This window comes from Rattus rattus, chromosome 1, assembly GCF_011064425.1.
Source record: "Rattus rattus isolate New Zealand chromosome 1, Rrattus_CSIRO_v1, whole genome shotgun sequence".
Taxonomy (NCBI): Eukaryota; Metazoa; Chordata; class Mammalia; order Rodentia; family Muridae; genus Rattus; species Rattus rattus.
In genome coordinates, this window is record NC_046154.1 from 189,094,276 (window position 1) to 189,115,472 (window position 21,197).

The 21,197-nt window shown below is 38.5% G+C and overlaps 1 protein-coding gene across 1 annotated transcript in view; it reads right to left on the reverse strand.

The window, feature by feature from the left end:
• Nucleotides 1–21,197, reverse strand: part of Zdhhc17 (zinc finger DHHC-type palmitoyltransferase 17) — a 62,890-nt gene that overhangs the window by 2,815 nt on the left and 38,878 nt on the right. Inside the window, exons 8-16 of the mRNA XM_032912296.1 lie at nt 15,188–15,313; nt 10,615–10,757; nt 9,187–9,287; nt 6,004–6,128; nt 5,076–5,138; nt 3,530–3,623; nt 2,657–2,740; nt 1,544–1,701; nt 877–971 (exon numbers count right to left, since the gene is read on the reverse strand). Coding sequence (XP_032768187.1) covers nt 877–971; nt 1,544–1,701; nt 2,657–2,740; nt 3,530–3,623; nt 5,076–5,138; nt 6,004–6,128; nt 9,187–9,287; nt 10,615–10,757; nt 15,188–15,313 — 989 coding nt within the window. The remainder of the gene's footprint in view (nt 1–876; nt 972–1,543; nt 1,702–2,656; nt 2,741–3,529; nt 3,624–5,075; nt 5,139–6,003; nt 6,129–9,186; nt 9,288–10,614; nt 10,758–15,187; nt 15,314–21,197) is intronic.

Below are 21,197 nucleotides of genomic sequence, written 5' to 3' on the forward strand. Positions count from 1 at the left end.
AAACTCAGGCTGCTTGCAAGAAAGAAGTAATTTATTACTGCAAAATGAATATCCATATCTGTACCAGCATTTGTTTTATTCTTTTTAAGATAATACACAATAATCCTTTATAGTGACCCAACTGTCCACTTCAGTGCCGTACATATTATCTGTTTCTAAAACACACACAACAACAACAACAATAACAACAACAACAACCACCACCACCATGGTTCAAAGATTACTGGCACTTTGCCAATAAACCAAACTAGGTTCAAAATTGAGAAAAGATGAAAACAATTGATTATACAGTCTAAATTTGACAATGGCCTTTAATAAAATTAACAATCTATATAAAGAATGTCAGGTGAGCTCAGGGACTTAAAACACTTGAAAAGCAGCCCACTTTACACCTCCATATTATAGTCATGCCTCTACGACGAGTCTTCCTTTTATGTAAAAGTTTGTTTCCCTTCAGAAGTATACAATAACTAATCATACTACAGATGTTTGAGGGACAGTAGTAGTCTTACAAAAACCCTGAACTTTAAGTATTTCGTGTAATTAGTGCACAATTACTTGTAAGCATCGGGTAAGAGGTTAACTTTACAGTATATATTAAGAGTAAAACTGTATATTGAGTTAATGTGACAGATTCTACGTCATAGTTATGATGAACTGACTAATGTCACTTCTACGAAACCTTAAACTCAGTAATAATTAAATCAAGTATAAAACACAGCTAAAAGAAATGCCCCTGCCTCAGATGTTGTTGATAAAAAACACACACACCTATAGAAAATACATCCCTTTGATGAGTTACTAGACATTTTCAAGTTTGCCTTCTAAGGAAGCATGTAACAAAGGGAAATACTACATTTATAAACACATACATACTTGAATGGGCTCTCTATAGATGTTGTTGTAACTTTAAAGTGCTTGTATCTCCTGGCATTCATTCTTTCATTTGTAGTAATACCTAAACATGTTATCTAAGAAGGAAAGAAGCAGTCCGTTAGCATTTATGAACACTTAATAGAAACCAAACTCTAGCACAGAAAACTGCTTTTCCATAGGTCATCAAGCTATTTCCCTCAGTATCACTTTAACTGTGAAAGTAGCCAATTAACTATGGAAGTTCTGTACAACCAGGCTGCTGCACACAGCACCCACCAACAGACACTGTGAGCACAGTCGGCCCAGTCTCTGAAAGTAAGTGCCCAATGCCTGCAACCCTAGCATTCAGAGAGCTTAGGCAGGAAGACCAAAGAGTCAGCCTGGTCTACAAAGGGATACTGTCTCAAAAACCAACGAGAAAGAGAAGATCCACAAAAGACCTGAATAAATACTGTTATAAACAAGAACTCAGTGTCATTAAAATAAACACAAAATTAAGTCTCTCAATGTAAGCTCATGTATGTCCCACTGCAAATACCCCCAATAAAGAGTAAAAAATCTTCTGAAACCAGAGTACAAAAGAGAAAGGAGGCGGGAAGAAAAGCAAATAGAAAATAAAACATCCTTCAAGCCAGAGGGGCTGGAAAGGTTCACCGTTGACACACACCTGGTACATCTGGCACATGAGCAGCACGGCCACCCACATGAAGTGAAACACACTGTTGAGAAACATCCAAAACATCCAAGGGGAGCACGTGGCAATCTGAGTAATGTACGTCCAGAAGCCGTCCTTCGTGTACGTGGTCTCACAGTGAAGCCCCCAGTCTAAGATCGGAACAAGCGACACATTTACTCTCCCAGTCTCCTCGGTGTTCACTGACTACAGTCTAGACTTAACTCATGACACAAACAGCAATTGTTTCTATAATCTTAGTAATCCTATAATACAACAACAACATTACAAAGCAAAAACTGAGAAAAATGGCTGCTAAACTTAAAAACCATTCCTGTCTGTTAAGAACAAACAGTATGAAATTGCTATTTCATGTTCCCAGTACTGGAGGAAGGGTTTCTGTGAACAAGGTAAGTGATACGAGGCAACTCGTACGGAGGGATTTTTCTCACAAAGCTGGCAGAAGAAGGAGTAATGCCTTGCGGCAGGAAGTGCCCCTTGTTAGGTGTGCTGACCTAAAAATCAGGTAAAGTTCCTGGGCCAGACCTTTTCTCTTCTCTTTGGGGTCTGTATTTATTATTGACCTTTCATTTACTGCTATCCCTACTTTTCCATGTGCAGAATCACAGGAACCAGCATCTTCTTCTACACTCTTAGGGCATTAAGCCCATTGATAAACAGTAACTTCTGAAACCTGCTACCACTGCCCAGCAGGCAGTACATTACACCATATCTGCGAACTATTTTAAATTTATGCAAACTTAAATGTAAGTTTGTTTTCTCAACTGTCTGGTGGGAAAGAGGAGCTAGCACAGTCACTAGAGCAAGCATGTGACTGTGAGATATTAGTGTATCTGACCCAGAAACCTTTCAAAGCTTATTAAACCAGCAAAGGGGGCTCACTGACCACTGTCTGCCTGTACTAGACACCGGATACATCTGATAAACAGGTTACCTTACTGTTTCCTTTACATTTCATTAGATGCTCCAACAATAAATTTTTTGTTAAAAGATTTTTTTTTTGTAATTACATTAATTTGTCAACACAATAAATGCTAAGTATATAAACACTTATGTTTTAGGAAGGCAGAAACTAATTGTACTCACAAGAAACACAACCATAAATCATCCAGCAGATCATAAAAAGCAAGAAGAATAGGTAGCCCATAAAGTATCTATGGTTGCCTGCACCTAAAACAACACAGAAGCAAGTGTTTTCAGCTAAGAGAAAAGCAACTGATCACACCTCACCAGGAATGCACGAGGGCTGTGGTATAACTTGGACGGTAATCACACATATTATTTATTTTGTAGAACAGTTCAAGAAAATTGTTGTAATAACAGTTTTAAAATAAGAATACATTTGTGATGAGAGCTATGATGTTCATTCTGAAGGCAAGGGAGTCCCCAAAAGAACACAAAACGTAACTGTGACTTTCAAGCCTCTCTCTAGCTCTGAGGGTCCCATTAAACCTTTCCATCTTCCTTTTACGACACTTGCAATGGCCATTTCTAAGAGCTCCTCCCCTGCAGCCATGCAGTCTCTGTAGGCATCTCCTCTGTACCAGCTCGCCCGCCTGAAGCTATTTCCGGATTCGGTGTAACCTCTCCGACTGCACTAGCACTGAGGTGTGGGCCTCCGCTGCTGCTGCTCTCCCTGCCTCTGCACACGCCTTCTCAAGTCCCACTACTGCTGTCCTCTCTCCAGTGTAATCCTTAAATACTCATCCTTTGCCTCATCAGGTGAATTCCCTTCTTAGTGGACAAAGGAGGACAAAGTTAACATCAGAAGAGTGTACAGTAAACAATTACTCTTCAGAATGACTTCCACACACACCCCATATACATACATGCACTCAGTGAGTTGCTATACAGACAAGCAGAAGTGAATTTAGAAAGCTGTGGGGTGTAAGGATGAACTATGTACTTAAACACTGCACTTCCTTAGTCCCTGAGGTGATCTAAGCTAACGTAACTTACCCACACAGTTCCCCACCCATGGGCAATGGTGATCAAACTTCGCTATACAGCGGTTACACACACCACAGTGTTTGGACCTCACCGGCTTCCGAATCTAATAAGAGACAGTGAAGGATTATGGAAGACACTGTATGTAAGAAAGGAAAAGCTGAACATTTGTATTGAGAAAATACAACTGAAAGACAGTACTGTAGTTGAGAGTCATATCAACATTTCCAAACCAAGAAAACCCAACAAAATTACTGCTGATTCATTCAAAACAAAAACTATAGCAACAAAGAAGGTAAGTATTCTGTAATATGAAATCTTAAAACAATCTGTTAACAAGAAAGAAAAGAGAAGAAGAAAAAGAAGAAGAAAAGAATGGTAAGAGGAGAACTGAGCGCTGAGCACTTGTTTCTTCAGACCGAATAGTATTGTGTTCTAGAAGTGTTCTATAGCCATACAAACTCCCCCATAAAAGAATTAAAGATACATTTGTGGCAATAAATGATTACAGACTTAATTCTTAGGTTACACAGTATCCTGAGGTAGCCAGGAAAAGTAGACTGTAGCTCTTAAACCAACAAGAATGATCTGTGAACTAAAGAAAACATGAGTTCTTCTTTCTCGTAGATTTGACTATTAGGAAGGTGCAGGACTCATCAAAACCTACCCCAACTCTAGCATGTCTAGCACTATATTTTCCTTTAGGTAACAAACACCACTTAAAAATAAAATCTGAGCAACTTGTTGAAAAAAGAAAGAAAAAAAAAAAAAAGCCTAGTTTAAGAAGAACATGGAAGTTGTCTTCTGTCAGGTGGGAATGCCCTTTTCTAACAGGAAATGAAAAGGTCAGGCACAAACATATTCCAATCATAAATGGTAAGCTGAGCTGTCTAAACGTTCCCACAATCCTAAGTTACAATTATTTTATTTATTTACTATTATGTACCAATAACAAGACATTAGTTTGCCTGCAGTATATAATTTAAATGTCTTCTTCAATTTAATGTATGATTTGGGGAATTTTAACATTGTGGCAATGCTTATAGTATTTTCACAAATATCTAAAAATTAAGGTTAAAATGTCTGACATAAGGTAACTAGTCATTTTAATAAACACTACTTTCAAGTTTTAATGTATGACTTGATTGAAAAGAACCACTCTTCAGTTTAATAACGATATAGTACTCCAAGTTGCACAGACACTTCCAGACAAATATTCAAAATATATTTAAGACTATCTGTCTGAAAATAATCTATTGAATTTTTGTACTGTGACTTTTAAACTCAAGAAAAAACTTTAAACTGTTTGCTGTTCAGTAGCTGTGGGTTTTCACCAAGCCACGTTTTGAAGGATAAAGAGGGTAAGAACAGATAGGAACGGGACTCTGAAGTGCAGCCAGGGTCTGCCTCTGGGAACAGGCATATCCTAGACATAGCTTCCCTCCCCTTCATCCGCTATCACAGACTACAGGATATGTGGAGTGCTCTACCGATACTCCCTCTGTGCTATGAGACCGTCAGCAGAAGAGGAGAGAAAGGAGAGAAAATAATGAATTACCAAGCAGGTGCTGCAGAATATACTGAGGTCCAGACTGCCGGTCTCTGCAAGTTCAACTATTGTCTGTGGATTTAAAACCAAAAAACAGTTTTTACTCAAAGCTGAATAATGCTCACCAATCTTTGGTTTTTACTAGGAAACAATAAACATGCCATTCTTCTCAACCTTTGTAAGTTCAAGTAAGATCTCCTGGCTGACCCGTCTTTGCTATTTCATTCCTGTATAAGAACTGAAGACCATCAGCACAGTGTTCTCTATGCAGTCTACCCAAAAAGGGAAGCAGACCACACAACTGTTGACGTCAGTTAATTGTGGACAGAAATGATTCACTAAGATTTGCTTCCTTTTTAAAAGAGCTTTCTGGTTTTGTTTTCTGATGGTTTCTTGAGACAGGGTCTCCCATAGCCTGGGTCTACTTCCTGGTCCTTCTGCTACTGTCTCCCGAGGGCCAAGATTACATGTGGTTTTTCAGCTAAAACAGTTCTTAAAAAAATCTGAAATGCCTTATCCAGTCCCCTGCTGACAGAAAACGTCACATACATTTAGCCTCAAGCCTGTGTGACAAAGGAAAGTGCTGCCCTTCACCAGTCATATATAGTATTTTGGCTACTGGAGTGGGGCATCTGTATGTCAGCTGCCTGGGTTTCTAGTTTAAGGGGTAACTTAACAACCAAGTTCTTGGGGTGGGTGTTAAAAAGATGTCTCAGATATAACATCACCTCTGAAAGTCACCAGAGCATCTTTGGTAAAGGAAAGGGAAACTGAATGAAAAGCGTGGCATCACAAGGCACCAGGCTGAACACCACATAACATATGGATGAGCGCACAATTCTGCTTGGACTGTCAGCAATCTAAGAGTGTCTGCCCCTCCATCTGATTCTCTGCTGTAAACATTAGTAAACTGGCAGCTAAGCAGGTACATCACCACCTTCTTCTTTTGTTCTTCTGTAGCTTTAATGATCCCTGGATCTGATTTCCAAGACTTCCCAAAATTGTAGAAAAGAGCAACACTGTTGGCGAGGAAGGGCAGGTGGATGGATAAGAAGCTGAGATGTATCCAAGCTAAGGATCTAAGGCAGCAAGGGTGAATACGCTTTTAGAGAGCTTTACACTCCATACGCCCTTACCACACAAGAATACCTATCAACCAAAAGGGTAAGTTTTCTAAACCCAATTATACTTTCCCTTAATATTCATACCTAAGAACAAAAGGAAAAAGTACGACTTCCTATTAATTCACAACACCTTATATGATACTTTAAATTTTATATATTATATAAGTGTGTACAGATATCAAACTCCTCAGATATCTCCTTGATTATCTCTAACTGTCCACTTGACATTACCTAGACTCACCGGGGAGGCGTCTCAATGGGGAATATGGTTCGGCCTAGCTCAGTCTGAGAAGCACCCCCCAGCAGGGCCTCAACCGTGTGCAGAAGTGAGACTTTGAAGTTGAGTACAGGCAAGTTAGCAGGTAAACAAGTTAACTTTAGAAAACACTTTAAACTTTCCTACGATAGCAAGGTTTACAACAAATATACCAGGTATCTACGAATATAAAAGAACGAGAAACTATAAAATGCACTGCTAAACACAGCCCTGAATACAGACTATCTGGCTTATTCAGCAGCATTTTAAGATGTGGCGTAGATGACTATTATACAAGAATGCTAAAGAATGACACGAACTAACGTGCTTGTATTTTCCGTGAAGGATAGTTATAGAAAATACAACTGAATGAGAGAATCCTCCATGTGTTTGATGCTATCTGAACATGAACAAGCACATCCAACATAAGAGAAGCAAAAGGAGACTCATCATCAGACCTGCTGAGCAATGCCAGCACGGCCCCTTAGGGACACACACACACACACACACACACACACGGAAACAAAACCATAACAGATGGTGAAGTGGTATTAAGACACCAAAACCTACAGGAAAACACAACAATTACTCTAAAGCCGTCAGAGAAACATCAAAGTCTGAGTAAATTCACTTCAGCTAATCATAGAAAAGATCAAAGATGAACAGCAATGGCAGAACAATTACACTAGCACTCGCAAGAAAAATCAAAGGAGAAAAGTTTGCAGAAGCCACAAGGCACAGAATGTCATGTTGAAGACGACCAAACCTAAGGACAAAAGCAAACGCACTGAAATGTTCCAGAATTGGTTAAAATGAGAGGGCCAGTGAGATGACGGCTCAGTGGGTAAAGGTAAAAGCCTGAGTCCAACCCACATAACCTGCATGGAAGAGAACCAACTCCCAATGTGCTCCTCTGTGCCGTGGCAGGAACATCCCACATCACACACAACAGTAATAATCAAAAGTAAAATGTAAACCTTACCAAGTAAGAATTTAAGGCTCAGGCAGTAAGACAGAAAAATGGTGCTTCTAGAAATAAGAAAACAAACTGAGAAACCAGTACCTAATGATAAACTAAGGAAAATTAAACAGACAGAGCCTGAAATATCTGAGGCTGTGCTTGAACTCTTGGCCTCCCGAGTGCTGTGATGACAGCTGTGTGCCACCACTTCCACTTTAGTGCCTTCTTTCCTTGTCTGTTTGTCTGTCTTCTGAGAGCACTTCTGAGTTCAGCAGAACCAGAGAGCTCACTCACAAGTGCTGAGTCCAAGGCTGGAGGTGAACCACTCCCTAAGCTGGCGTCTCTCCCTTGAGTGTGCACTTGCACCTGCATGATCACAAGATTCCTTCCTAAAGGTCAAGCTTACCAAGGGTAGAAGAAAATGACCTTAAAAAAAAAAAAGGAAAATAAAAATAAAGTACTGATGTAAAAAAAAAGTATTATTGCTTTTGACTTACAATCATTACACTGATGCTAGGGTTCAATGGATTCAAAAGAAACCCATACCAAAGTACACACAGCAATGCCTGTAGACTGTCAAGGGATGACTGACTACATACAAGAACACACTGGGGACCTAACACAATTCTCCCCATTTGCGTTTCCATAATGACAGAATGACCTGAAGAACCAGAACACTTGGTCTTATGCACTGAAATGTGCTGAGAAGGAGTATTTATTACTTTTTAACTTGTTGCTATTACAAAGAGTAAAGGAACCAAAGAACGAATTAAGTTAAAAAAGAACACAGTAGCACTGGCCTTTAGCCCAAGGAACTTGGAAGCTGAGGCAGAACTCTCCTGATGACAGAATTCCACAACAGACTAGACTACAAGATAAAAACCTCTCAAAACCAAACGAGCCAGAGGATGTGGTGAATAGGGTTGTGTGGGTTTGTAACAAGTATTTTATGCTGGGTGTGGTGGCACACACCTTTAAGCCCAGCATTTGGCACGCACAGACAGGTAAATTTCTATGGGTTTGAGGCCAACTGGGTCCTCACAGTGCGTTCCAGGACAGCCAAGGTTATTTAGAGAGACCCTGTTTCAAAAACCCAAGAGAAAAATAGGATTTTGTGTTGATAATTTGGTAATGTATGAAGGGTAAGCTTGATACATTAATTGTACTTGTTTTTAATGAAGCAAACATATTCAGTAAAGACTAAGTAAAAAAAAATTAATAAAGTCCCTAACACTTGGGAAGCTGAGGCAGGAGGATTATTGTGAATTCAAGGTAAGTTTGTAATACACACACACACACACACACACACACACACACACACACACACACACACACACACACACACTCACTCACTCACTCACATATAAAACAAGAGCCCATTGCAAATGAGAGAGTGAGGAGCAGGGTGGAGATACAGGACTTTAGAAGAATTGGATACTAAAAACATGATCATCATTTTCTGATAATGTCAGAACACTTCAACAGCTTTCAATCCTACCTTTACCAAAGACCAGCTATATTATATAGCCTAAGGCCTAAATTTTCCAATCAATAAAATGAAATAACCACTAGCTTATAAGATATAGGTGAATTTTTAAAATTGAGTTAATATTGGCTGAATTAGTTTGTGACTGTTATGGTTTTTAAAAACTACACTAAGTATAATACAAACATCTCTATTAGCTCACATGTTCCTAGGAGCACAAGCTCACTCCTAACGTCCCATCACCAGACATCTGAGTCAGACTGCACTAAACACATTTTCACAACAAAGGATATCATTCCAAAACCAGAAGAACCATGTCACATACATCCAGAATTTGGTTGCCAAATATATCCCAAGGGGCAATGCGCTGTGCATTGAATGATCAAAAAAGGACCTGTAAAACACAGATTTTATAAAATGTAAGTGGTGTATTTCATTATAAAATGAATATTGAGGTTAGAATCACAAAAGTTGAAGGTATTTAAATACCAAAGTTCTTTTCACAGTACTGAGTTCATCAAGATTCTGTTAGCCTACCAAGAACATAACTATATCCTACATACTTTGCAACTTTAGAATTTCAGTGTATTCCAACTTGTTGAAATCAGTAATTCACTTCACACACCACACCTCATCAGCTAACACATCGTTCAAGGACATTACAGTTCTGGTAAGTGAGATCAAGGCCATGTGCATCTCTCCTAACCTGCCCAGTCCAGGTAAGGCACAGGCGGGCACATATTTTCAAGTGAAGTGAACTAGCTGACTCAGCACAGCTGAAGGCTTGTGTGTGTAACAGTCAACTGAGGAAGAAACACCAATGAATACCCTGATACAAACAGGACCCTTTATCCATGGAGACCACGTAGTCTTGATGATTTCCTGTTTAATATTTAATAACATCCAGAGCTCCTAGAAATACTACAGAGATGAATTAACCAGCAGTCACACCTTCTCAGAACTAGCATTGGTGTATGACTAGTTATTCTTGTGTGAACTATTTCCAAAGTCTTTCTAAATTTCCAGTGAAAATAAGATGCTTAAAGAAGGCAAGTTAAGTAGGAAAATTTGGGTCATAGATACCTTCCTAGGATTGCTAAACCAAGCAACATATAGGGCAAAAAAGACTCAACCAGAAGGAAATGGTCAGTTTGAAGCAATGGAAAAGACTGCTTTGTGAGTGCAGAGCACAGGCCTCTGCTGATAGCCAGAACTGTTGGCCTCTAATGTCAACCACCTAAAGCAACACCTACAGAAAGGTAAGCAGAATAACATATCACATCTACAGTTCAACACACTCAGATTCACCTCTGAAGAAATATTTAGGGGGCTGGAGAGATGGCTCAGTAGTTAAAAACACTGTTCTTCCAAAGGCCCGGAGTTCAATTCCAAGCACCCACATGGTGGCTCACAACCATCTGTAATGGGATCTGATGCCCTCTTCTGGTGTCTGAAGACAGCACCAGTGAACTCACATTCATTAAATAAGTAAGTCTTAAAAAATTGTTTGTTAACTATTTTTAAGAATGTATTTTAGCTTCAAAAATCACATGCTAGACTTTTGTCATTAAGAAACTTTTTGAATAATTTTAATGTTTAAAAAACAATAATTTCACAAATTATCAAAACATAATATTCTAAACATATAAAACATTAATTTGACACAGCAGGGTACAAATTATGTTCTTTCATAAAATTAAAGTTAAAAAGAACACACTTACTTGGAAAGAAATTGTACTGTAGCCCAAACACCACCATACATTAACCCTTTAATGAGCCAAGAATCAATGTTCAGGTCTGCTATAAACCCAACTAGCCAAATCACTAGGAATGGAGTTCCTAGCATTACTTTCTGCCGAAATTCCTGTTTAAAAAAAAAAGGAAAAACCAAAATAAAACCCAAATGTTACAAAATGTCTGCATGTTTCAAATGATCACAATCTTAACCAGTGCTGTCTTTATGAAAACATGTAACCAGAGGTAAAACCCATTCATCCAAATCTGCCTGTGGTCTTCAGTCTACACAAAAACCAACTTTAAAAGGAGTTTGTTAAAGCAACGAAAAGTGAGAAGTTGAAATTATGGAGTGAGTTCTACACAGCCAGCCATTAAAACAGCAAACAGTAGAACAGGTTACCATGGGCTAGCTAGAGTGGTTCAGAGCTCAACATCCCATACTGCTAGAGGAGCTGCTAATAAGGACGATCATGACTCTATCACACAGGGGACATGGAGAAGACATGTATACAACAGTCTGTTACAACTATACAACACAATAAAGAATAAAAACCAAGGCCAATGAAGTGACTCAATGTGCCCAGAGCTTACCACTCAAAGCTACCCTTGAGTCTGACCCCTGAAACACAGGGAAGGACTCACTCCCCAAACTTGTCCTCTAACCTCTACATGTGTACCGTATCTGTAAAGATGTATGCAAATACATGTATGTACAACACACATGCAACAGAACAGACTCTGAACACATATCAAGCCAGTGCTGGGAACTCGAGACGCTCTGTACAGGTGGTGTACTGAGCTGCTTGTCAGACGTCCACACTTGTAAGAGACAAACCCACACGCCTCTCTGTAGCACCTACCACACCTGCCTACACAGCAGCAATAAGCAGTACCCATGGTCTTGTTCACAGACCTAATATCTTCCCCGAATCAGCTTAGGTGACAAAACTACATAAACGTACTTAGCTGTGGTTTTCTTTTTGTTTCCCTCTTTCTATGTTTTGTTTTGTTTAGGCAATCTCATGGTACAGCCCAGGCTGGCCTCAACTTCACAGAGATATGTGTGCCTCTATCTCCTGGGTACGGGGATTAAATGTATGCCACCACACACGGCTTCCACTTGATCTAACTTTCATGGTACAGCTACATTGCAGTCTGTTAACCATTTACCTATTAAGGAACATCCAAGTGTTTACAGTTTGGGATTATGAACAAAGATGCAGTAAATAGTGGCATAGAGCTCTCTATGAGCTCAGGTTATCATGCCTCTGAGATAAATGCAGTTCTGCACTGTACAGACCACAAGCTGTTTCCTGTAGTAGTGTGTTATTCTATAATCCTGCCAGCAATGTTGGAGCAATGCAGTCTCTGCACCGTTAGGTGTGTCTTCAGACTTCTTCTCTGTGTGCATACTTGAGATAGCCTCTCGCCATACAGCCGATGATGGCCTCGAAGACGAGATGCTTCTGCTTTAGTCTCCCGAGTCCTAGACTGCAGCCATATACCACCTAATTCATTTATCTCACTTTAAAAATTAGGGTTTTTTTGACAAACTTTCATTGATGGGTTTTACTAAGAGTTCTTTCTACAATCTTTTGTTTTACATATGACTTGTTAGCATTATCTTCCAGTTTGTAGCTTGTCTATAATTTTTATTTTCCTAACAGGTTTTTAATACAGTTCTTATAAACAATCCCAATAAACTCATTGGGTCACCAAACTAGCCTGGAATCTTTTCTGTGGCCTCCTGGGTTATCTGGGTTGAATCCAAATGTGTTCACATTCCCCCATAAAATGTTATATAGCATTTCAAAATAAGCAGAATATATTATTCTACCTTCATAGATATGAATTTTTAAAGGACTACTAAAGATTGTCCTCCAATTGATCATCATACAATTCACTTACTGCCTGCTTGAAATCCTCTATCTTCAGGGCCTGGGAAATGGCTCAGTTGGTAAAATGCCTGCTGGACAAGCCTGAGTACCTGAGTTCAATCATTAAGAAAAGCCAAGTGTGCTCAGATGAGTCTGTGCTGCTAGCCCCAGGGGAGTGAAAACAAGAGAGTCTGTGGGGCTGGCCGTCCACTACCCAGTCCATCCAAATCAGTGAGCTCCAAGTTCAAGGACAGACACTGGCTCAAAAGAATGATGATAATGATGATGATGATGATGATGATGATGATGATGATGATGATGATTGATGATGATGATGATGCAACTGAAGAAGGCGTCTGCTATCAATCTGGCGTCTCCATGCTGCACATGCCTTGATTATGTCTCTTCATGCAGTATGTGCATGAGCACACACACGCTGACAATTTTCTAACTTTCAAAATCTCAGTAGTTTTAAGATTGTTTCCAAGATCCCTGGGAATCTGTCTACTCACACTATGCAACTGTATCCTCCCTTGAGGTGACTTTCTAAAGTACAATGCTAGTGAAGCCTGTGTTGTGTGTCAGCATTGTCTTGTTTAGTTTTTCTCTCCACCTCAAAGATAGGCTAGCAAACAAAATCATGCTCATAATTTAAAAGTTGCTAATGTGCGGTGAAAAAAGAGTTCATTCATATAATTGTGGTGATTAATGTCACAAAGTGCTCGATTCTCGTGTCTTTCCCTCCAGTAGCCTTTTTCAAAAAAACAGGTTGACATCTGCCCTTAATCCTTGTGCTTGGAAGGCAGGTGTCTGTGAGTTCAAATGCCTGACATACATAAACAGTTCCACACTACAAAGAAACAAACCCTAACACGTTTAAAGCTACTGAAGGAAACCCAGAAACTCAGTCTTAGGCTGAAGTCTCTGTAACAGCACACTACACAATGAAGCTCTTCTTCGAATGCGTGTATGTGTGCATGGATACGTGCAGCATGGGGCTGACATCGGCTGTCCTCCCCTGCCCTTTACCTCCTGTGCTGAGTCGGGGTCTCTCTGCTGCTCTGACCAGCTAGCTCCACAGCTTCCCTATCTCGGGTGCACTGGGACTGTGGGGTGGTGGAACATCACCCACTCACCCAGCTTGCATGTGGATTCCAGAGAGCCAACCTCCAGTCCTCATGTTGGTGAGACAAATACTCTCTCTACTTGGTGTGCCATCTCTGCAGCCCCCAAAGCTCTTTCTCTCAGTTTTAGGATTTACTTTTAATTTTTAATTATTTGTACTGTTGGAGAAGAAGCAAATGACTGTGGTGTCTCTGGGGCTAGAGGGGCAAAATTACAGGGTGCTGAGTTGCTCTACATGGCTACTCAGGTACTCTGCAAGGACACCGTGTGTTCTTAACCACTGAGCCATCTCTCCAGTCCCTGAAGCTCTCTCTTTACATAGAAACAATACCCAAATATATAACCTCAAATATATTAATAAAGAAATTTATATATTAATATATTATCTTAAATTAAGAAACACTTTTCATCTGACTCTATAGGAAAAAGTTTGAATATTTACATTCAGCAAAGTCAAACTGTGGAACCTTGCAGAGAAAGTCAAATGTCCTTATCATAGACTAATTAGTCACTTTTCCGTGTGTGGAGCAGGCTGTTCTAACGTGTGGCCAACAGAGTGAAATCAAAATAAGTAAGTTTCTAGATCACAGCTATGAAATGACTGAAAGTATGAACATGGCACACAAAACAACTCATTGCCCTTATCTGTGAAGTTTCAGAACTCCTGTCTAAGCCAACAAACTTCGAATACAGCTGCTCTTGCATCACTGTGATGGGCCGGGGGCTCTCTGTCTGCAAGGAAGTCTGAATCCTTACAGTAGTGAGCTGCTGCTCTCAAGTATAACGCACTATTTATCTCTATATTAATGGATTAATATTAACTTCCGTGATTTTAGTATTGCCATTAGTAAAGCTTAAGTACTCAATTTCTCTATAAAAAGTTGATAAGAAAGAACAACTTACTGTCATTCAAGTTGTGATTACTTTAGAGCTAAAATATATACTATTATTGTTTATTTAAACATATGCATTTTTAATGCCAGTTAAGTAATAGCTTCCTTTTTAGTGAAAATAATATTTTCTAAAGAACATAGCCTCTGCATTTGTGAAATAGTTTTAAAATCCTATTATAAGTAGACAGTTAGGCTAACAGCCATAAACTGTAAAACTGAAGGTTCATGGGAGAAAATAGACTTTCTACAAAAGTCAAAAATGGAAACTTTCTCTCTGAAAGTCATAATACATCACAAAGAATAAAAAGTTTGATTAATTGGAGCTATAGTACTCCGTTTAGAAAAATTCACAATAAGACTAAGATGGTTCACAATTCATTATTATATCTACAAATGCACATGCACACAGAGTGCTTTTATCTACTGAAGACCAGTTAGATGGAACTGTTGTTGTTTACCAGTGGAGAGCTAAACCCACTTCCTTAAGTATCCCAGTGCAGACCACAAATAATTCTAAGGAACTGTGTTAAATACTCTCATCTTTCTTTGGATGAAAACATACTTTAAACACTCCAATGGAAAATGTAAAACTTAAAGGCATGTGGACATCTCTGCAGAGTGAACTACAGTCTGAAGGCCGCAAGCTCCCAGCCTCGGGTTACCTTGTCAGCCTTCAGCTTTCTGAGGAAGGACGGGTTGTCATAACCCTTCGCCTGCCTTGCCTCCTGCAAATGGTTGATCATCCACACGTTTTTTCTTTGCTTTGCCAAATCAAGTGCTGATTCGCCCTGAAAATGTAAATACAAGAAATTCACATTAAAAATAAAACTAATATTTTCACAAATAACTTTTAAAGAAATTCCATAAAAATAAACTGACTACATAAACTCATCAACAATCGTTTCTGACATTGGGTAAAATCAATTTAAAAACCTAAATTATTACATACCTGTTATCATTTCCCATCCAAAACACAAAAGAAAATATATTTTCTCATTTTATACTCTATATTCTATTTTTGCTTGCATTTTTGACAAATTAGAGAGCAAATCAAAAAGTAGGTATTTTAGTCCCTGCTGGATCAGAGGCTATCAATAAGTTTATCAGTTAGCGCACACCCCTAACACGGAGTGTGGTAAGATGTGTAACACTGTACCAAGCTGTGGGAACCTGTTTTATCTCAGGGATGGTGAGTGCCTTAACCAGAGCCTAGGGAAGAAAGAAGAAGCCAGTGTCTACCTCTTCCACTACACTGGCATTCACCTTGCCATACACTCATCCACCCACAGAAAGTCCCGACGTGACAAGAGATGGCTGAGAGAAGAGAATTTCATTCAGGTTAGAAGCTATGAGGTCCTTTAACACTAAACAAGAATGCAGGAATACAGTACACATCAAGCAACAAGAAAAACACAACTCACTCCTAGACGGTCCCTTGTTTGCTTTTACTAATTTAAGTCTTCTATTACTTTTGTAAATTAGACACCTACATTTCCAATCTATTTAATGTCCTCTATTTATCTGACTCTTTAAATAAAAAAGATAAAGCTGCCAAAATGTGAAGAATGATACTCAAATTACTTTTTAAAAATAACCACTGAAATTTAACTTCAAAATGCTGGATTAAAAAAAAATAAACAGAATCCCATTTTGGGGAGAGATAATAATTTATCAAGCATGGAATATACTTTTAAAAGCAAAAAAAAAATGAGGCATAACACTACTATATAACAACAAAGAATAATAAACAAACAAATAACAATAATAAAAACTTTCAAAAGCCCAAGCACATTGTTAATAGAAAAACCAATGGTATTTAATAAGGAATGGGCTAATCTAGGTGAGCCTTTAACAAATAGGGATATTTTATTTTAGATATTCCTTGCTTATTCCAGAATTCCATCACCTAAGTTTTCAGAATCAGCTAATTAATCCAAACTATAAATATTACCTGAATAATAGCCATCCCTTGGGTAACAACTCCCAGAATATCCTGCAGTTGCCTCGGTCCAGCTGAGCACCCCTTCCACTAGAGGGCCATGTGACACCTAAGGATTGCCTAGACAGAAAGATTGAGGGAGCTTTAAAAAACCTTTCAACTTCTCTAGTCACCTGACTGTATAGTTCTTTTATTCTGATGGCAAAATAAACAAACAATTCCAGAGTTAGATTAAAACCAGGGTTTGGAATCAAGTCTATATTGCTTACTCCATGTCACAGCCAAAGTAGTAAATATTACTAACGACAGTAACATCAGCAAGATCCACATGGAGTACTTATAGACTATGTCGCTGGTAGTAAATACAAGAAATTCTTCAGGGGTTTTGGTCATAACCATGGCTGAGGTGGAAGGTCCCTTGAAGCTGTGTCTCAGTGGGACTGAATCTTACTGTTAAACCAAGTTAGAGACCATCGAGGTCGGGTGTTCAAGACTGATCGACAACTTCGTCGCCAGCAATTCTCATCTCCTTCCAAGAAACTACAGTATTCTTCTGTCTACTGACACCCTTTGACAGTTTTAGGAAGAAAATTTTGGAAAATGCTTGGGTAACACATTAAATGTTCTTCCCAAATTAAATTTCTATCTCTACCTATGTAACTGTAACTACAAAATAAGATCCTTAAAAATTAACAAAACCACCATAGTAAAAAAAAAAAATGACATAAGCCATAATTTGTTTTTTATTCTTAGTAGAGAATTATTTTTTACCCTATGGTTGCTATTTAACTATAACCTAGGACTGTAAAATTCTTCTGACATTCATCTTATGAAAGACAATGATCTTCTTCCCCAAATTAAACAAGTCCATGCCATCCCAGATCCATCAGTGACCTAATCTGGAGTATTCAGCTACTTCTTACTCTTCCAAAAATAGACTTTAAATACTTTAAAGTTATTTATTTATTAAAATAGTCTTCAAAGTTGTCTTATTTTGATAAAAAATTTTATTTTATATATTAAAGGAATCTAATTTCTTTTTCAAACAAGCAATTTGCAGCAAAAGCAATTTCTAGTTAACATAAATTAACCATATTTTTGAAGTAATTACTTTAGACTAGGACCAAATAGCTAGGTAATTACATCAGAGAACGTCGGTTTTATCTTGTCTGAAGAGTAACTTTTTATAGCTTTGAAATCATACCTAGATTTGCAGCTACACCCTACACTGACAATTTATTTTTACTTAAATTTTAAAGACATATTTATTTTATTCAATGTGTATGAGTGTTTTGCCTGCATGTATGTATGTGCACCACATGCATGCATGGTGCCTGCCAGTCGGATGTTAGATCCCTTGAAACTGGAGTTATAAATGGTTGTGAACCACCCTGTGAGTGCTGGGAAATGAACTCAGGTCCTCTGCAAGACCAACAAGTGCTCCTAATTGCTAAGATATCATCTCTCCAGCCCCTACAATTCATTTTAATAAAATGATCTTTCCTAGTACTTAAAGTGAAAAATGAAATAATAAATGTCAAAATTATGGACAAAAAATCATGTTGGAGATTTTAAAATGAAATTTCCTTTTCAAAATCTGCAGTGGCCTAATTAGCTTTAAATGGTACACAGAGAAAAGGCATCACCTTCGTGCTAAATATTAGAATAAATTCCTATCATCTTCCCCTCAAAAGAGCACTTCCCGTCAGCATTCAGTCTCAACACGTGTGGAAAGACAAGTTAACTGAACAGATAACTGAACTGACAACCCATGCCATCAGTGACGCTTTCCTTCGCTCTCAAACCTAACCCATCTGACAATATTTAGATATTATCTCTAAGTCCTCTCAGCCAGCTCCATCTCTACTCCTTGGCTAAACTAACAAGGTCCTTCAAAAGCAACAACAGACCACCAGGCTGGCCTGACTACTTCCTAGTCTTTCTACTGTCCCCTCTCAACGACTCCATCACTTCTCCAATCAAAATAGCATCTAAATGAAAAGGCACATCCAACGACAGTCTACGCAAACCTGTCTGGACACTAGACTTCATACACAACTAAGCTTCCTGTCTCAGAGCCTTGCTGAGCTGGCACCTGTCTCTCAAGTCACTCCTCACTTGCTGTCCTAAGCCAGCCTCCAACCTGCACCCAAAACTCAGACTTTCGCTCCCGAGCCTTGTCAAGAGCAGATTTCTCTATAGGAAAATCTGTCTACCACTTATGTCCTCAGAGCCTCCAAGCAATGCACCACCTCAGAGGAATCTTCACAGCACTGTCACCTTCTCAGGTTCGTCACTCAGTTCAGATTGTCCGTTTATTTACTATTTTATTTCTTCAAGAAAACGTATGTTCTGAGACCAACAGAGACCTTAATCTGTCTTGAACATTCCGATAACCTACCAATGAACCAATATTTACTGAATGAATGAAGAAATGGTTTCTACTGAAAGTGGTGACCACACTTCAAGCATACAAAGAATGCTCGATCCCAAAAGAAACAGTATTTCATTCTTACTTTCTACTTTTAACTATATGAAAAGAACATTTAGGAACAAAAATCATTCTTAGCAAAGTAGACAGATATTTTCCCCTCAAAACTGTGGATGCTGCATAAGCAAATGAGTTTTAGACTTAATTTCCTTTAGCTATAATGTTACTCCAGGAAGAGCACTATACCCTAGTCGTTGTTTCACACTAGAGGATATGTCTACTCAGTGGTAGAATGTTTGCCTAGCACACACCGAGTCCTGGATTCAGTCTCTAATATGGGAATGGGACTTTTTTCTTTTTAACAGTCAACTTTGAATCTGTGTCAGATAAAATAAAGTTATCAACAAAAACCCTGTGAGTAGTTTTAGAAGGGCGTGAATTTAAATAAAATGTCTACAGGCACATTAGTAAGCTCAGTATCCGGCCCTGCAGACTCTTCGGGGTGTTCTGATCTTGGTACCACATCATAATATGCCTGAACCCAGAACAGACAAGGGGAAACTAATGTGAATACTCTCAAGCACCCCCACTCTTGCCATTACTTTTCTGCTGAAATTCGTTTTGGACTTTTATATCTTATCAACATTAAAGGTATATGCAATGGTATATGCAAGACCACAAATTTTGATTATTTGAAAAGATGTTAAGATTTTCAAACACACAGCAAATACTTAAAGATCATGACTAAAGAAAACTGTCCTAAGGTTTTATATGAATACAGCACTGGTTTCAAACTACAGAACTGTGCCATCTTGCTTGCATGATTGTTTGGTACATTGTAGTTCAAATATATTAATATAGCAATTAAGAAAAAGCAAACTGAAACTAATTCCTTGCTGTACTTTTTCTTTCGGTGATATAAGAAATATCTTGAAACATATTTCTAGTACATGACCCTTATGACTGGCACTCTGAAAGTCAAAAGAGAGTAAGATGGGAAGGAATGTAGGTGATAAAACTGAGGTCTCTTCTGCTACCTTTTCCTATAAAAACTCTGCTCAGTTTAGTTAAGCATCATCTGTATCCTTTTGTCCTGAGCAGCAGTTTACTAAAGCCAGTGTCAAGAATTTTCAGAGCATTCCCTTTAAATACTCTGCAAAGGCAAACATTACTCTATCATTTCTCAAGTAGCAGAATGGTACCCTGCCTATCATAATGCCAGCTTGGGTAAAACTAAAGACTGCACACCTTCTTCTTTTAGCCTGTAGGTAACTGTTAAACGCTCAACACATGCCAATCACTACAGTGGACAACTTTCCTTTTTCCAAGTGGGTTAGTGGACGTTTCTGACCACCCTGCATAGGAACATGACTTAAAAGTTAAAAAACTAAAAAGAAAACACACGATTTCTTAAATCAATTTTATAGTTTAAAATATTTAAACTAAACTCAAAATTTGTAATTAGGCTAGTTTCTAAAAATTCACTAAGCTATGAAATAAAAGTTCAAAACCAAACAAAACACAGCACAACCCATTTTTAAGTCTAACCTTCTCTTCTTAAAGTAACCAAAAAAGGGAAAATTTGTCATCAGAACATAAAGAGATGCCTTGATCCAGCAAGAGATACCTACTTTTTGATTGGCTATTTCAGGTTAGTATATAGCTTAAACTCCCTTTACATGTAATTAGCATATATCCTCTAGGCATTTATAAAACATGGCTCAGAAAATACTATAAATTACAGCTAATCCTTAAAAACGTTTGTCCCAAGACTGTGACTCCTGACAGTATCTGCAGTTGTTCAGCTCACTGCTAAAGGGCCCTAAGCCTTTAAAAATGCAAAAGATTAATCAGAAACTTAAGATTACCAACAGAACCATTTTTTGGCCACTTATGGTTGTGTTTGTGTGAGTGCACCAGTACCCTGGGACCCATGCGGCAGTCAGAGGACGACTTGAAAGGGTCAGTTCTCTCCTTCCACCATGGGAGTCCTGAGGTAGAACTCAGGTTGTCAGGCTTGGCAACCAGCGCCTTCTGTCCACTGAGTCACCCTGCCAGGTCCCCAGCACAGTCTTGTGTTTGTACATTTCATGATGTGTGCAAATTCTTAAAACTCAAAGTACACATATTAAATTGTACTTGGCACTTAGATTAATTCTGTATCCTTATCCGGGGTTAATTCACTGTTATTCTATAAATATCATAAAGTGTTTTATCAAAATTTAAAAGTCTTGTTCTTTAAAGATAAGCTACTAAAATGACCAAGTCAAAGCATGACTCCAATTTACTATGAATGTGTCTT